Here is a 17,974-nt window from a genome sequence, read left to right on the forward strand (position 1 = left end):
TTTGAAGCAGAATATGCTTTTGTTCATACAGCATAAGGTGCTGAAGTCACAAAATCAGACGAGACTATAAACTCCTGAAGTTCATACCTTCGTCGTCATCATCATCGTCGTCGTCATCGTCCTCGTCCTCGCTCTCTGAGATGTGGACAGACACCTGGCTGCTCGCTGACTTGGTCCACTCGAAATAAACTCCAAACCCGATGTCGTAGCTGTCAGTGGCAAACTCCCAGAATAAGCACGTGCCGTCCTCATGTGTGGGAACACGAACCTGCAAGGCAAGATGCTCTCAATTAGTACCGATGGCATAGACATACGGGCTATTCCATATGAAATCGATCAGTAAAAAACCTCGAATTTTTTTAATACTCTAATTTCTTCCCTATTCATACAAGGTGCTGAGGAGAGTGCATTTGCAAAAATATACTATCGAAAGTCAAACGGTTTTCGTACTATTGAGCGACAAATTTAGCGTATTTTATAAAAACAAGCCTCTTTCAGCGCTCAGAACTCGGAACCGTTTACTGCAGAACACTGAACAGGAGCTCATTTTGAAGCTGACATTTGGTAGGTTATGATAAGAAGTAATCCTTATTTTTATTGTATACAGAGAGAGAGATAATCTGATTTTACTTCTTTTAGGCTTTTTGCCCATTTGTAAAAATGTAAAAAATATTGAGAAAAAACCTTGCATTAGTAAGAGGGATTCGACATTGTTTGCTTAGTGGCTCGGCAATAAGTTTCGAGGATATTAAATAGATTATTTTCACACACATAGACTTGAATGGTGCAGTACCGCACGCACTGGCCGAGAGATGAAGACAAGCAAGCATTGGGTGTCATTTTACTCCTGTGTTTATGAAAATTTGTGATAAAGCTAGTCCAGCTATGCGCTACTAGACGAAACATCACGTGTTTATGTCTTCTGGCCTTGCTTGCCTCGGCTAGCTCCCGCCTCACAGTCAGCTGGTTATTCACGCGTGTACTATTTATTTTCTTTATTTGATATTTTCAATACTTTCTTATCAATGTACTACCAGTAAAAAATATGTGTTTATTTGTACTTTCAATGCGGAATCTAACCATATATTTTAAAAATATTTTTTTCGTGGGCAAAGGTGTCTTAATGAAGAAAAATCTAAATTTCTCCATTTCCATATAAAGTAAGAAAAACTGTTTATATGTCAATATAAACTTTAACTTCTCAGCATCAAAATAAACCATGATTTTGATCATTGGGTGAAAGGGTTTCGGAGCCACAACAATTTAAAGTTGCTAATTTTATGAAAATATGATAAATGAAAATATTTTTAATTTAAACACTATGAAGTTCTGATGCCTCAAACTTTGCACAAAGCATTGTATCACAGTTGTCAACGGACAGAAAAAGTTTCATTGTATTTAAAAATTGCAAAGTCAATTTTCTCTATATTTCGGTCGATTTGAGATGGAATAGCCCATGCACAGCACAACTAACAACACTGAAATGTTATTTCATTGCATTGGTACAGTATGTCTTCAAAATGTGTACCATCATGTGCCACACACTGTTCATAATGACCTTCCTTATTTGTATTTTGGCTCGTACAGGAATCCGTGTGGAATTCTCTGGCCAGAATTCTGGATGGAATCCGATCATGCAGGCAGAGGTGATACAGCCAAGAGTGCAAAGAATGAAATTCAAACGCACTGAACGAATCCATTCCAGTTAAGTGAGCACCTACCTATAGTTGTGTGTTGTGGCTTTTTATTACACGGTCCAGATACTTCTAGTACTAAGAATAAATTAACTCAATTAAGATACTAACCGTGACAGTCTCGCCATGTCCGACTTTAATTATGGCATCTCCGCCCTCCTTCCGTATTGAATCCTTGAACTCCTTGATGTCCTTGCGGGTCCACATGGAAGCTGCAGAAATTGTGGGGAATTCACCTGGATTACAAAACATAACAACAACACTTTGCTGCCAGATATATTAAATATGGAAGTGAGAGAGACTTACATGGTCAGCTTTCAAATCTACTTAATTCATATATGATGTGAGGACAAGACTTGTTTTAAAACAAAAAGAGAGCTGTCCTCTGAGATGAAACTGTCAACAAAGTGTTCATACCTATTATTGGAGAAAAATTCGTTTCGGCACCGGGGATCGAACCCAGGACCTCTCAGCTATGCGTGTTAGTATGAACATATTTTCTGTTTCAGTCCTGATGCCTTCACATTACCTTGAGAACCATCTTCCTCACTCTCTCCATCGCCATCCAGTGCATCTGTACCTCCATTACTCAACAATCGGGCTGTCTCTTCCATAGTGACTTCAGTTGGTGACACTGGTTCTTGCTTCTGTTGACAACACTGCTGTTGGTACAACTGCTGCATATACTGATGGTAGTGTTGTTCTTGAAGCTGCCTGATTAATACTCCTTGCTGGAGAAAATAAAGAAATTACAAATTATTACATGTTTCAGATTGCATTAAAGGACCCACCCCAAGTATTTCATAGTATCGATTATATATTGTACAGTTTCGATTATTATATCAAGTATGCCATCTTAATAAAACTAAAGTATACTACAAACATGTATCATTTAATGAAACCAACAACAATGAAATTAAGCGCATATTAGTCACCTTTGTTATACAATATATTATATTTTATTCAAAATAAAGTTAAAGAAACAAACCAAAACTAAACTTAAAATATTTTACCACAAATTTAATATGGTCCACGTAAAATGCTAATTTTACTCCATTTATGCTGCATTTTTAGTCCTGGGAAAATACTAGTCTTTCCAAAAACACATTTTTAAAATTGTTGTAAAAATTATCATTTTACCATGAACGTAAGTGAGATGTTCTGTTTCAGTTTCTCCGTTATCCAAGTGGTTTCACAAAGTGCTACAATATGGCGTTCCTTTGTTTATCATTTAATACCTTGCAATTTTCGATGATATCTACACATGAGTGCATCTCGTTTACTTTTACATTTCTAAAAACTCATCCCGGAATTATATGTTTTGCAGAACATTTCACTCTTAAATAAACCACAATCACATAAAAAACCATAGAACATATCTGTATTCATGGATAAGGCAAGTAAAAAGGTTCTCTTTATAATTCCTTAATTTCAAATTCTAGGCTTACACTTCAAGCCAATAGAAATAATTTGATCCACTTCTTTTTTATATTTAACTATAGTATTCGAAATTGCTACCATGATTAAAATCAAACTAATTTACACAATATTCGTTGGTTGGCAACATAATAAAAACGATATATGTCGATAATTTAATTGATGGAAACGCTATTTCCGTTGACCTTTTTTTGTGGCTTTGCATATTTAGGGAACTCTCTGCATCAAAATCAACAGTTAATTCCCGATTTACCACGAAAATCGTCTGTAGCTGCATTCAGATTGGCAAAGGCCATGATTGTTTGGCTAAACACTTGCATAGAATTGGAATATATCAGTCCCCTAACTGCCCATTGTGCAACTCAAACCAAGAAATGGATTCGGAACACCTCAAAATCTGTGCTTCATTGGCTGGTCATGATAATATCTTTGAAAAATATTGGAGTGCAAGAGGTCAAATGACTTTATTATCAAACGCCTGGCATTAGAAAACAACAACAACACATTTAGGGTGGGTCTTATAATGCATCTGTTCCAATTACTGAAATAGGAGGAAAGCTGGAACGAGAATGAGACTGCCACAGTGGCAGTGTTACCAACAAGTGCAGTCAGTGCCATATGCTGCCTAAAATCTCGACGTAGTTGTTACTGCTAGTAATAGTAGTAACTGTTGTTCTATGGAAAGTGTTTCTTCTCAACTACATGCGACTTTATTTCTCATTTCCACTTGATATCCATTATACATACTAGGTTCAAAAAGTTCCCGGAATTTGCTAGCATCATAGAAACAACGTACCTTAAACACTATTCTACAGCATTCCCTTCAAAATAGTTGCCTTCCGCAACAACACACTTTTGCCAACGCGTGTAGAGTTCCTGGAAGCAGGCCTGGAAGCCATTTTGTGAAACCCGTCTTAGTGCTCTCGTCGCGTTTGCTATAACCTCTTCAGCATTGAATCTCCGTCCTTTCAGATGACTTTTCAGACGGGGAAACAGAAAGTAATCAGGTGGTGAGAGATCAGGAGAGTATGGTGGGTGATCCAAAGCAGTTATGTTGTGCCTGGCAAGAAAATTCTTTACAATAATTGCGCGATGAGCAGGTGCATTGTCATGCATAAGGAACCAGTTGTTTTCTACCCACTTTTCTGGACGTTTCCTTCTCACTGCGTCCCAGAGGCGACGGAGGGTTTCTACGTACAATTCTTTCGTTACAGTACGACCTTCTGGAATGAACTCATGGTGCATGAGACCCTGAGAGTCGAAGAAAACTTCCAACATAACTTTGATTTAAGTGTGCTTAAATGCGACAGGCTCATGTCAGTAGATTTACTGGCATGTGAAAGAACTCCTGCGGGACAAAATTCCGGCACATCCGGCGATGCTGATATAACCTCTGCAGTTGCGAGCGTCGTTAAATAAAACATAACATTTAAAATAACTTTGCCTTTGGAAGTGTCCCTAGGAAATTTTTGCTTCCGAGGAGATGTTTTCGATTTCCACTCAGATGACTGTCGTTTAGGGACTGGGTCGTAAAAGTAGCACCAGTTTCATTTTGTTTAAGAAATCACCATCTTCATCAGCCATACTGATCATGTCCCCAGCAAAACACAGAACTTGATGTTTGTACTTTGCTCTGTGGACATAATTACAAAATGCGACGAACAAACAAAACACTATGATAAACAATTGCCTACAACTCAAAACCAATAATTGTCATTAGCAACAAACTTTAAGGAAATGACATCATGAATGTTACCAACAAAACAAATGTATAATATCCCTTGTTATATATAAATACGAAAAATGGTAGTAAAATTCCGGGAACTTTTTGAACCTAGTAGTATTACTACCATCCTCACAAGCTCAGTGTTGTCATGGTAAATACTGTAAACAAAACACTGCGACGAGATAAGCAGGGCAAGTTCTGACTCTTCTTCAATGAAGTTACCAAAACTCTTATTTTATCACTGGACCACCTCTGTGGTGTAGGGGTCAGCATGCTGGTCTCTTACGCACAGGGCCTAGATTTGATTCCTGAAAGGGGCGGAATTTCCTAGTAGAGTTGAGATTTTTCAGGGTTTTCTCCTCAAACATAAGGCAAATGCCAGGAAATTCGGCCCACATCCCTGAATCACATTCATAACACATCAGTAATACACATACAGTTCACAACAATAAAACCAGTCTCAACAATAGTGTATAGGCCTTCGGTTTTCACCCAAATAAGATTAACTCGCGATATGACCAGAGATGTTAAAAAGAGTATATATAACAGTAAAAAGAAAGGCACACTAACTTAGTTATGGAGTACAGTACAGAACTTTTATCAGCTTGTAAGTGGTGCGTGCTTCCTACAGTAAGCCACGAGTTCTCATGTTCTGCAAAACAGCCATCTGTTACAGTTGTCTCATAATTAACATTATTCTTGTATATTGTTTACTATTTCCTTTCTGTCGATCACAAACAAAACCGTGTCAACAATTTATTCAATGCTATAAGTAGAGCCGGACGAGAAGTTATGGCACCGGCGCGAAGGACGCATTTTAGTTCGTTTGCTTGGACTCGCCCTCACACTCAACTGGAGGGATGTTGGGTTAGTTGGTTACTAGCATTCCGAGTGATCAGATCGTTCTGCTACTACCGCTATTGCTAATACTGAAAACATTGTCCTTCTGACCGCCCTCATTATGGCATTGTCTAAGGTGTGAAATCATAGAGTAGTTCATAGTCTAGGACATGAAATAGCATACAATGTATGGAAATTCATGTCAGAAGAGGCTGTAAATGGAATACCAATTCCATTGAAAAGCGTGTGTGCAAGAGTACTGGCTGCCACTGGTATTTCAAAGCGAACCTTGGCAAGAATCAGGAAAGAAGGGAAAAATATTGAGGCAGGAACAGCAGATCTTTCTCCAGTCCGGAAAAATCACAGCCGAAGAAGAAAATTGTTGCAGCTGTAGACAGTTTTGATGAGGAAGTCATAAGAAGACTCATTTATAATTTCTACGCTACGCATAAGCAGAGGCCGACTCTGCAATCGCTTCTTCCAAAAATGGATATCAGTGTATGATTATGTGAAGAAAGTAGAGAATAATTACATTGAAATTGAGCACGTGATGGACAGTATTTTTGAGAACATTTCCATAAACGTAGGGACATCTGATTCCAGCACAGATCAGTCGTCTGATTCGGACGGAGAATAAGAATGTAAAGATGGAATAGCGGGAGTAATTCCATTAGGTACCTTCGGCTATTGAGTAGGAAAGTGGTGATACTAAGGTAAGACGAATGTTTTTGGAAAGAGATGAAACGGATATGCCTGTCGCTCTGAGCTTGAGAACCGTAACCCAAACAACCCCCACTCCTCTACCCTGCTGGCCGGCAATTTAAAACTTCGCGCATGTTGGTGCCATAACATCTCGTCTCAGCTCTAAATAGCAGTCTGAGAAACGTAGCTTTCTGGATAAATAAGTATTTAGGCCTACTACTTCTGTCTGCATGACACAAAGCTCAGATATATTACAATACGCAGGTAATGCATCAAGTAGGCTGGTTTTATTTTTTATACCTAGCCATTTGACTAACTTAGAACTCAGAAGCATGAAATTATATTAATATTGTTAGAAATAGCCTCAGAGCTTAACAGATAATTCCCATGTATTAAGCAATCTTTCTTGCATACACCACAAGGTCCTAATTTTATTTAAAAAGCCTTGCAAGGCAGACATCCTCAAGAAAGAAGTCTGAATGTTCCTAGTGTTATGAGACTTCTGATATAATACATATTCTTTAAAAATATTCCCTAACAATATCATACTTACTTACTTACAAATGGCTTTTAAGGAACTCGAAGGTTCATTGCTGCCTTCACATAAGCACGCCATTGGTCCCTATCCTGTGCAAGATTAATCCAGTCTCTACCATCATATCCCACCTCCCGCAAACCCATTTTAATATTATCCTCCCATCTACGTCTCGGCCTCCCTAAAGGTATTTTTCCCTCCGGTCTCCCAACTAACACTCTATATGCATTTCTGGATTCGCCCATACGTGCTACATGCCCTGCCCATCTCAAACATCTGGATTTAGTGTTCCTAATTATGTCAGGTGAAGAATACTATGCATGCAGTTCTGCGATGTGTAACTTTCTCCATTCTCCTGTAACTTCATCCCTCTTAGCCCCAAATATTTTCCTATGCACCTTATTCTCAAACACCCTTAACCTATGTTCCTCTCTCAGAGTGAGAGTCCGAGTTTCACAACCATACAGAACAACCGGTAATATAACTGTTTTATAAATTCTAACTTTCAGATTTTTTGACAGCAGACTAGATGATAAAAGCTTCTCAACCGAATAATAACACGCATTTCCCATATTTATTCTGCGTTTAATTTCCTCCCGAGTGTCATTTATATTTGTTACTGTTGCTCCAAGATATTTGAATTTTTCCACCTCTTCGAAGGATAAATCTCCAATTTTTATATTTCCCTTTCGTACAATATTCTGGTCACGAGACATAATCATATACTTTGTCTTTTCGAGATTTATTTCCAAACCTATCTCTTTACTTGCGTCAAGTAAAATTTCCGTGTTTTCCCTAATCGTTTGTGGATTTTCTCCTAACATATTCACGTCAACCGCATAGACAAGAAGCTGATGTAACCCGTTCAATTCCAAACCCTGCCTATTATCCTGAACTTTCCTAATGGCATATTCTAAAGCGAAGTTAAAAAGTAAAGGTGATAGTGCATCTCCCTGCTTTAGCCCGCAGTGAATTGGAAAAGCATCAGATAGAAACTGACCTATACGGACTCTGCTGTATGTTTCACTGAGACACATTTTAATTAATCGAACTAGTTTCTTAGGAATAAACAATATCATACTTACAGGAATATTTCTGGAGTTTACCTACATTAAATTCAATGGCAATTTTTTCCTGTATACAGCAATTATCAAATTTATTATTTTCAATTACAACTCTAACCAGTTCCTTTCTTTCTATACCTGTAAAATGTTTTCCTTTCAGCATTCTGAATAGATTTCCTAAAGGTGCATAATAATAATACAAAAGAATCAGGATGCTGGCTTCAAGCCTTACCTTCTTCCAACATAGGCACCTTAATGGATAATACGTCCTCTAAGATTGTTATTGCCTTAAGGCTTGGTGTTAAAATTTGTTTTCCAAACAAATGTATTTGTGGTGCAGATGTCGATTCTTCTGGCCTCCATGGATTATGTTGCCTCAAAAATTCTGGTCGATTTTCCAGACACGTCATGATTAACGACATCATTAAAAGGGCCCTAATTTCCGCTGGTTTTCCTACCATTCTAGAACCCATTGGCATAAATCGTTCCGATGGCAAACGTCCAGATGGCTTAACTTTAACACCATGGTTCAAAGGCAAATCACTTTTATGGGATGCCACTTGTTATAACACTTTCGCTTCTTCTTATTTGCCCCAAACTTCCAAACTCGCTGGGTCAGACGCTGCATCTGCTGTTACAATTAAACGCAATAAGTATCTCGATCTTCTGGATCGATATAATTTTGTCGTTTCCGCCGTAGAATCTATGGGCCCATGGTGTTCCGAGGCGAAGTTGTTAACTTCTGATATCGCCAAGTATTTATCAGCACTTAACGGTGACTCTCGCTGTACGGCTTTCCTCCGCCAAAGAATTAGTATTGCCATTCAACGAGGGAACGCTATAAGTGTTATGGGGACTTTTCCACAATCTAAATCGTTGGAAGAAATATTTTATTTCGTGTAGAGCTGTAGAGAGTATTTCGCATCCTTTAGTTTTGTTGCTAATTTCTAGTTTGTCCCTTACTCAATTGTTTAATTTAATACAAACATTTGACAGTGCGGATAAAACAACAATGTGCTATTGCACTTATTTCAAGCAATGACGTCACAGTTCACGAGATCACGAGTTGCCATATCTATTTTGATCTCAAGAGAGAGAGATTTAAAGAAAAATAAATTGGCCGGCCTTAATTAAGGATGACCACGAGAATCCGCAAATTAATAGCAATAATATAATGAATTAAAGATGAATATTGTTGTAAAAATAAAATGTAATAGGTAATTAAGCACTGTTAATATAAAATTATAAAATAGAATCATAAAAGATAACCTTAAAATTAAATTTATAAATAAGAGATTTTAGTTAAAATTAGCATATGGCATATTCATAATTACGACCTTATGAGTGGTATAAATGAAATTGTATGATCTGCAGGGAATCTTTAAGAATTTGGGTGACGATTTTTTTTCACTACATGAGTGAGCTTATGAATGGAATGTCGACTACCAATAATTACAAACAATTTTTTCCCCTTAAAAATTTGCCTAAAAATGTTTTTGGCTTTACAAGGACCAGATTCACGAAGTTTTTGCAGTAAATCCTAATTTCGCAATTTATCACTAGTTCAAAAATATTTGGACAAGGTCAAATATTGTCCATTTTCCCAATATTGTATTTTTTTCAAAATTCGTTACATTTGCGACTGTGTATTATTCCAATCTCTATTTATATGGAGATGGCAATCAAACTTCAGAAAGCAAAACTTGTCTACTGTATGTCCCATTTATTTTTCTGAAATTTTTAAAATAAGTCTATACAATAAGAAACAATTTTACAGACCTATGTAAAGATTAATTTTTTTGGTCCTACAGAATAAATCTGTTATGGTAACAATGGTTATTAGAGAAGAAAAATTCGCTCCAGCACAGTGGATCGAACCCGGGTCCTTGGTTCTATGTACCAAGTATTCTAACCACTGAGCTACGCCGAAGCTCAATCCACAGCACCAGATCGAATCTCTCTCCTCTGGTCTTTTTCCCTTTGTGGCCTGACTTCAAGTTCGACATATATTAAGTTAACTGCCATTATAAAGGCGCACACTCAATTGAGTGACTTGGTGGCCGGTATTCCACAATATTAAGCAGTGTTCGGCGAAGAATCTACGTAAAGATGAATTTTTTTGGTCCTACAGAATATAATATGTTATGGTAACAATGATTATTAGAAAAGGGAAAAACACTAGAGGAGAGGGATTCGATCCGGTGCTGTGGATTGAACTTAGGCGTAACTCAGTTGTTAGAGCACTTGGTACGTAGAACCAAGGATCCGGGTTCGATCCCCGGTGCTGGAGCGAATTTTTCTCCTCTTTTACAGATCAGATGATCTTTTGGGATTAACCGAGGGTCTGATACAACGAAAATTAAACTAAGGAAATAAGGAACCAATTAAATATCACTGAAATCTTTGCAATTACAGAAATTATTAAAAATACAAGATTTCTAAAGCATATGGGCTATTCCATATGAAATCGAGCAGTAAAAAACCTCGTATTTTTTAATAGTCTAATTTTTTCCCTACTTATATAAGGTGCTGAGGGGAGTGCATTTGCAAAAATATACTATCGAAAGTCAAACGGTTTTCGTACTATTGAGCGACAAATTTAGCGTATTTTATAAAAACAAGCCTCTTTCAACACTCAGAACTCAGGAACCATTTACTTCAGAACATTGAACGGGAGCTCATTTTGAAGCTGACATTTGGTAGGTTATGATAAGAAGTAATCCTTATTTTTATTGTACACAGAGAGACAGATAATCTGATTTTACTTCTTTTAGGCTTTTTGCCCATTTGTAAAAATGTAAAAAATATTGAGAAAAAACCTTGCATTAGTAAGAGGGATTCGGCATTGTTTGCTTAGTGGCTTGGCAATAAGTTTCGAGGGTATTAAATCAATTATTTTCACACACCTAGACTTGAACGGTGCAGTACCACAAGCACTGGCCGAGAGCTGAAGATAAGCTAGCGTTGGGCGTCATTTTACTCCCGTGTTTATGAAAACTTGTGATAAAGCTAGCCCAGCTATGCACTACTAGACGAAACATCACGTGTTTATGTCTCCTGGCCTTGCTTGCCTAGGCTAGCTCCCGCCTCACAGTCAGCTAGTTAGTTCACGCACGTACTATTTATTTTCTTTATTTGATATTTTCAATACTTTCTTATCAACGGTGCACCAGTAAAAAATATGTGTTTATTTGTACTTTCAATGCAGAATCTAACCACATATTTTAAAAATATTTTTTCGTGGGCAAAGGCATCTTAATGAAGAAAAATCTAAATTTCTCCATCTCCATAAAAAGTAAGAAAAACTGTTTACATGTCAATATAAACTTTAATTTCTCAGCATCAAAATAAACCATGATTCTGATCATTGGGTGAAAGGATTTCGGAGCCACAACAGTTTAAAGTTGCTAATTTTATGAAAATACGATACATTTAAATATTTTTGATTTAAACACTATGAAGTTCTGATGCCTCAAACTTTGCACAAAGCATTGTATCACAGTTGTCAATGGACAGAAAAAGTTTCATTTTATTTAAAAATTGCAAGGACAATTTTCTCTATATTTCGGTCGATTTGAGATGGAATAGCCCATATGATGAAATGAACAGAACTGGGCAATGTTGTCAGTATAGGGATCTTGAACTTCGAAAACTGTGGAGTCACTTACCAGAGCAGTGAAACAGCAGGTGACGTAGTCAATGAAGTATTGATTTTTTTAAACAAATGGACCACACTACACAATGCACTCTGTTACACTTCCTAGCAGTTCCCAATATGTTTCTCCTGTACTTATCACTCCTTCACAATCTCATGAATTGCTCTTTCATTTATGCTCATATTACTTCAGCACTGTAATCTGTACTTGCTGAATATTACATTTTCACTCCATGCCAAGAAAGTTTCTTCCTTTCTCGTCACGACAATTACTCAGCTTTGGTTATGTCTAGTCACTGAATCCAACACTGAACTAGAAGCAAGCTTAATTTAGTGTGAATGGAACACATCACCATTAATTAACACAGCACTGTTCAGATACAGACTACAAGTACAGACCCCTTAGAAAGAACTGTGAACAATGAACACTGGATTGTACTCAACTCCAATTAACACATGACGACAGAGGAAGTAAACATAAAAATGCACCTGTCTAACATTATTTACCTCTCACTGATAAACGTTTGCTTTGTTTGTCATGTGGTTGCTCGGGATGAGGGTCACAGGTCGTTTTAATACAGTGACTCACAGACAACGATGTTCACACAAGGCCAATAACCAAGGATGTCTGCAGAAACATTATGCAAAATGATTTACCAAATTGGGCCAACTGTTAAGCAAGGTACAAAAAGAAGACTACTTTCCTCTTCACAATCAGACAAGTTATCAAAATTATTAATTAAAAAAAAACACTAACATAAACAAGAATTATTTTGTGGAATAAAAAGAAACACAATGCACGAAAGGCCAGAAGTTTCAATGCAGAATCATTCCACTGTAACAGTTGTGACATCTGAACTATTGTCCACGAAAGAAAATATGTTTTAATAAGAGAACTTCATGTTCAAATTTGTTTTTCTTTTTACTTGGTTATTTAATGGCGCTGTATCAACTACGAGGTTATTTAGCGTCAATGAGATTGGTGATAGCGAGATGGTGTTTGGCAAGATGAGGCCGAGAATTCGCCATAGATTACCTGATATTTGCCTTATGGTTGGGGAAAACCTCGTAAAAAACCCAACCAGGTAATCAGCCCAAGGGAGAATCGAACCCGCGCCCGAACGCAACTCCGGATCAACAGGCAAGCCCCTTAGCCGACAGAGCTATGCCGGGTGCTTTCAAATTTGTTCAAAATTTATTTCTAGTGTTTACAGAATACTTCAAAATCTCTAAAAGAACATTATAACAGAGACTGTAGATCCTACAAAGCACACATCTTTTTTTTTTGTGACGGTTGTGACCATTTCATGACAAAAAGTTCCCACAAGAGTTCTTTAAGACACGATTTCTGTGAAGTTTTGAGATAAGTACACCGGGGATAGAACAACTAGAGGCTTCAGTGACGTCACTACAGAAGAACCCACAGACAGCAGAATTGTTCGTTGCACTACAAACTGAAAACGTTGACCATCTACTTTCACTGATCCAGCTGCGCTCTCACAATACAATAACGTCTGTTCAGAAAATGTTTTGCAGCTGAATGGTACAGTATACCTGCTAGTGCGGGAGGAGGGGGCGGTCGGACATTAAAAGTAACCATCTCCAAGCTTCTAGATGTTCTGTCCACAGTATAATATCAACTTATTTTTTACATTAGCAACACATAAAGAGTTACAGGAGAATGGAGAAAGTTACACAACACAGAACTTCACGCATTGTATTCTTCACCTGACATAATTAGGAACATTAAATCCAGACGTTTGAGGTGGGCAGGGCATGTAGCACATATGAATCCAGAAATGCATACAGAGTGTTAGTTGGGAGACCGGAGGGAAAAAGACCTTTGGGGAGGCCAAGGCGTAGATGGGAGGATAATATTAAAATGGATTTGAGGGAGGTGGGATATGATGGTAGAGAGTGGATTAATCTTGCACAGGATAGGGACCAATAGCAGGCTTATGTGAGGGCGGCAATGAACCTTCGGGTTCCATAAAAGCAATTTGTAAGTAAGTAAGCAAGCAACGCATAAAGGCTCATTTTATAGATATGATGCTCTAGCTCTGTGTACTGAAATCTTTTTTTAATGTACATAACGGTCGTGATACTTAGGTAAAATATTGTATCTGCACATGTATACAATAATTTTATATAAAGTGATTATATATGTGCGAATTATTATAAATGTATGATATACATGATTACTCACGTTTTGTGTGATGATTCTAACACTATGTTAAAGCAAATGTGAATAAAATATTAGTATAAAAACTGGAGAATTACAATTTTGTACTGTCTATTGTAATGGGAACTTTGCCCTGTTATATATGAATGAATAAATAAATAATAAAAAAAAGAATAAATAAAAATAATAATAATAAATAAAAAACTTAAAAATAAATAAGTGAGAAACAAATAAATAAAATGTGCATACGAAGGTTACAGTAAATTTAATTACCAAATTACATAAATAAAAAAATAACTAAGTAAATACGTAAGTAAATAAATAAGAAAAAAGTAAAACTGGAAGTAAGAAGATTCTAACACACGCCTTAGTTTACATTGTTATCTGTTGTTATCCTAATCCCTAGCAAATGGGCTGTAAGTGATGACTACTGAAAAAAAACCTGAAGACATCACAATTTTAAAAAGTCGTTCTTCAGAAAAAAAAAAAAAATAGTCAACCATATTATGCCTACAACCTAATGTGTTTGAGTCTACCCTTCAAATCCTATAGTTCTGTATGGATTTCTTAAAGTATCAAATTTCTCGTCAGTGACTTTCTTTGTAGTATCTTTGGTGATGGAGGGAATTCTCCTGAGTGTCAAATTGCCAAGCCAACAAGCTTAGTGTTGACACAGATATCCTAATCAAATTTGAAACCTCTCGTGAGATTGTGCGTTATCTCTCTAGTTTTCTCCCTCCCAACTTTTCCTCTTGCCATTGTTAAAACTTTATCTTGAAAATTAAGTCCAGCAAGTTATCTCCTGTATCTGATAAGAATAAAACAGTTGAGTTAATGAATGAATATTTGTTTACAAAAAAGTACAAAACAGATCAGTACGTTTCAAGTGTGCTGTGATACACAAACGCAGCTCATGCAGACGTAAGGGATGCGTCAAAAAAACAAACAGTTCCATGACAAGACAGAAAAGACGGAAATTAAATGAAAGGCACAGAACAATCAACAAGAGAGAGCACATACAACGAATTATCTTAATTACATGCGTGATGAATAAAACAAAAGAAGGTAGTTAAATTTATGTTAATAAAAAGCTAATGCTTGTGTACCTGTTCCGGGTTGCCAGGATACTGCTGCTCAGCGTAAGATTTGAACTGGTGGTAAGTTTGTTGATTCAGAGCCTCTTGGATCTGGCGCCTGAAACACATGTTTATCTCTCATTGTCTGCCTTCCAAATATTTTCCCATTTATCTAGATATTATGCAAGGGCGCTGTGTACCTGATCAGAATGCCAACGTAACAAGATACTGTACATGCATGTCACACTATCAGCTTCTTCAAGGTCGACAGGGTGTTTCACAGGCAGATACATCATCGCGCTTTTATCTTATCACACAAACCACAGTGATATAAAAATGCCGCAGCAGATGTCAGATCGATACAACTTTGTAACTGCTGCAACCAGTTCAGTCCAGATCAGTTTTAATATTATTTTTTCCCCTTTCAATTGCGCTGATATCACAGTTCATATAATTAGAATATAACTGTTTAATTAATTCTGTTTCTTTCCGATAGTTATATTTATTGCAGATTACGTAAAGAATTTGACCTTTTCAAGTCCTCATTTCTCCTGATGCTTTTCTCTTATTCGGAGCAGGAAATAATTACAGTTGTACGAAAATCCATATTTATATATAACATTATAACATGACTAGTGGCTTGTGCAGCAAATCTGCAAACTAAGTTAATTAGACGTTCAAATAAACATTTTTCAGATTTATTTCCAATGAAGAATACCAGACATTCTGAAAGTTATTTGCTTCCATAACAATGAAAGATACTCTCTCTCGAGCCAATACTGAAGAGAACCACGCATATAAATATCTACACCACACCATTAAATATATGAAAAAGACCCAACCCCACTTGATTAATAACTATAAAAATATTTGATTTTTAATAATATTATTATCTTACGTAAGTTTTATAGCTTTCAGTAACATATACTATATAGCTGCCACTCAGTAAAATATAGAAATCAAAATCTAATTTAAGTTATTCTCTACATTTACTTATATAACCCCACTTTCATATCATCAATATAGCATTAATACCTGTATGTATAATTAATGAAAAATAGTCACATCATGGCATTAACTACAATAATATTTCATTTCTAATGGTAATAATGTCATCAAACCACCTCAAGTTTGTAGTTTTTAATATCCAATACACAGCTGTACCCAGAAAATTACACACCACAGAATCGAACCTGTAAATTATTTTTAGTGAGTTAAGTTTTTAATAACCAATTTAATTTGAGCTCTAAACATGTCAGCATTCTTGCAGATCATGGCCTTCGTGTAATATTGTTTACTGTAGTGTGTGTTTTGTTTTATTCTGAAATGCAATTATCTAGTTCTCAAAACTGACAACAGATGAATTTTGGAAAATAGGAAAATTGTGTTGAAAAATTGACATTTCACTGAAAACTACTATTTTTCTGAAAAACTTTGAGTTTCAAGCTCCAAAATGAGGGGTCATTTATTAAAATCCGTTCAGCCGTTTTCCCGTAATTTCCATTTCCAGTTCAAATTATATATATAGATATGATATATGATAAGCTATAATATGAAATACAACACATATAATAATCCACCGGTAATATAATACAGGTCGTGGCGTCGTGGTTTAAGGCATCTGCCTAGGATTCGTTACGGAATGCGCGCTGGTTCGAGTCCTCATGGGGGAAGAAATTTACTCATGAAATTTCGGCCAGTGCATGGGACCGGTGCCCACCCATCATCGTGATGCACTTGGAGAGCTACGATAGGGAGCGAAATCTGGTTGCGAATGCCAGCTATAACGGCTGGGGGGATCATCGTGCTAACCACACGATACCTTCATTCTGGTTGGATGATCGTCCACCTCTGCTTCGGCATGTGGGCGTGAGGCCAGCAGCCGGCTGGTCGGTCTAGGCCCTTCACAGGCTGTAGCGCCACGTTAAAAAAAAAATATATATATATAATACAGGGTGATTCACGAGAATTTACCGCCACTTACGGAGAATATTTCCGAAGACATTGAGCAAAAAATGTCATATAACATTTGTCCTAATCTCAATATTTTCAGAGTTACACTAATTTGAAGTTGCTAATAAAATACCCTTTTTTTAGTTTTAAGGTGATGCGCTACAAATAGTCGAATTTTGACTAATTTTATCATTTTTTATTTTCGCACTAAAAATGTAGTACGGTTTCATGAAAATTTTATCTCAATATCTTAATTATAAGTATACTTTTATATAACTGGTAGAAGTTGTGTTAATGTAAGAGTTGTGTAACCAAAACTTTAAATTTAATAATGTCAAAAAAGAAATTTTATACGTTTTCAACAACAAGTATTCATTTTATTTCTCAGTGGTTAAAGTTTGAGTGATGAAACTTAGCATACTTATTCATTAATATCTCTGTTGTGAAATGAAGCATTTGATTGACTGTATTCAGCAAAGTTTTATTGCTAGAGAATTATATGTAAAGCAGTATTATTTTTTATTTTATGTTTGGACATTGAAGAAATTTTATATTGTTTTTTCAACAAATGAACAAATTATAGTAGGGCATTACCAATGCTCCATTGCACAATATGCAGTGTAACTTTTAAGAAAAAAATACATAAAAATAATAATTTCTTTAGACATAAGATTTTCACTATGAAAAAAAAAAATAAAAATAAAAATAAGTTTAATTTTTTGAAAAGTATCTATGAGAAAAGATTAAAATTTACAATGTGTGATTATGATGTTGATATGCATATTCAGTAAAAATTTCAACTCTCTAGCTCAAAAATTGTGGATTTTAGAAATTTCAGTAGCACATCGCTTTAAGGGTACCGGTAAAAGAATATTACAAATAGAGAATGAACTATTCAGAAGTATCATGGCTCGTGTTCTGAAGCTAAAAATGTGTTGTGCATTGCTTTGTACAGATTTTGTTTTTCAATTTTTTACTAAAAATTACATCATTCTTACGCACTTATCACAAAAATTGTTGCAAATTATAGGGAAAAAAAACCCAACCAGGTAATCAGCCCAAGCGAAAATTGAAACCGCGTCTGAGTGCAAATCCAGATCGGCAGGCAAA

At 36.2% G+C, this 17,974-nt stretch overlaps 1 protein-coding gene across 3 annotated transcripts in view; it reads right to left on the reverse strand.

Moving 5' to 3' along the window:
• Positions 1–17,974, reverse strand: part of LOC138711073 (Golgi resident protein GCP60) — a 48,125-nt gene that overhangs the window by 2,367 nt on the left and 27,784 nt on the right. For 2 of the 3 annotated variants that reach the window (XM_069842384.1, XM_069842382.1), the window contains 4 exons: positions 14,942–15,029; positions 2,224–2,425; positions 1,806–1,930; positions 88–268 (listed from right to left, as the gene is read on the reverse strand). In XM_069842384.1, coding sequence (XP_069698485.1) covers positions 88–268; positions 1,806–1,930; positions 2,224–2,425; positions 14,942–15,029 — 596 coding nt within the window. The remainder of the gene's footprint in view (positions 1–87; positions 269–1,805; positions 1,931–2,223; positions 2,426–14,941; positions 15,030–17,974) is intronic. The other variant, XM_069842383.1, reaches the window with a different exon arrangement.

Source organism: Periplaneta americana, chromosome 12, assembly GCF_040183065.1.
Source record: "Periplaneta americana isolate PAMFEO1 chromosome 12, P.americana_PAMFEO1_priV1, whole genome shotgun sequence".
Taxonomy (NCBI): Eukaryota; Metazoa; Arthropoda; class Insecta; order Blattodea; family Blattidae; genus Periplaneta; species Periplaneta americana.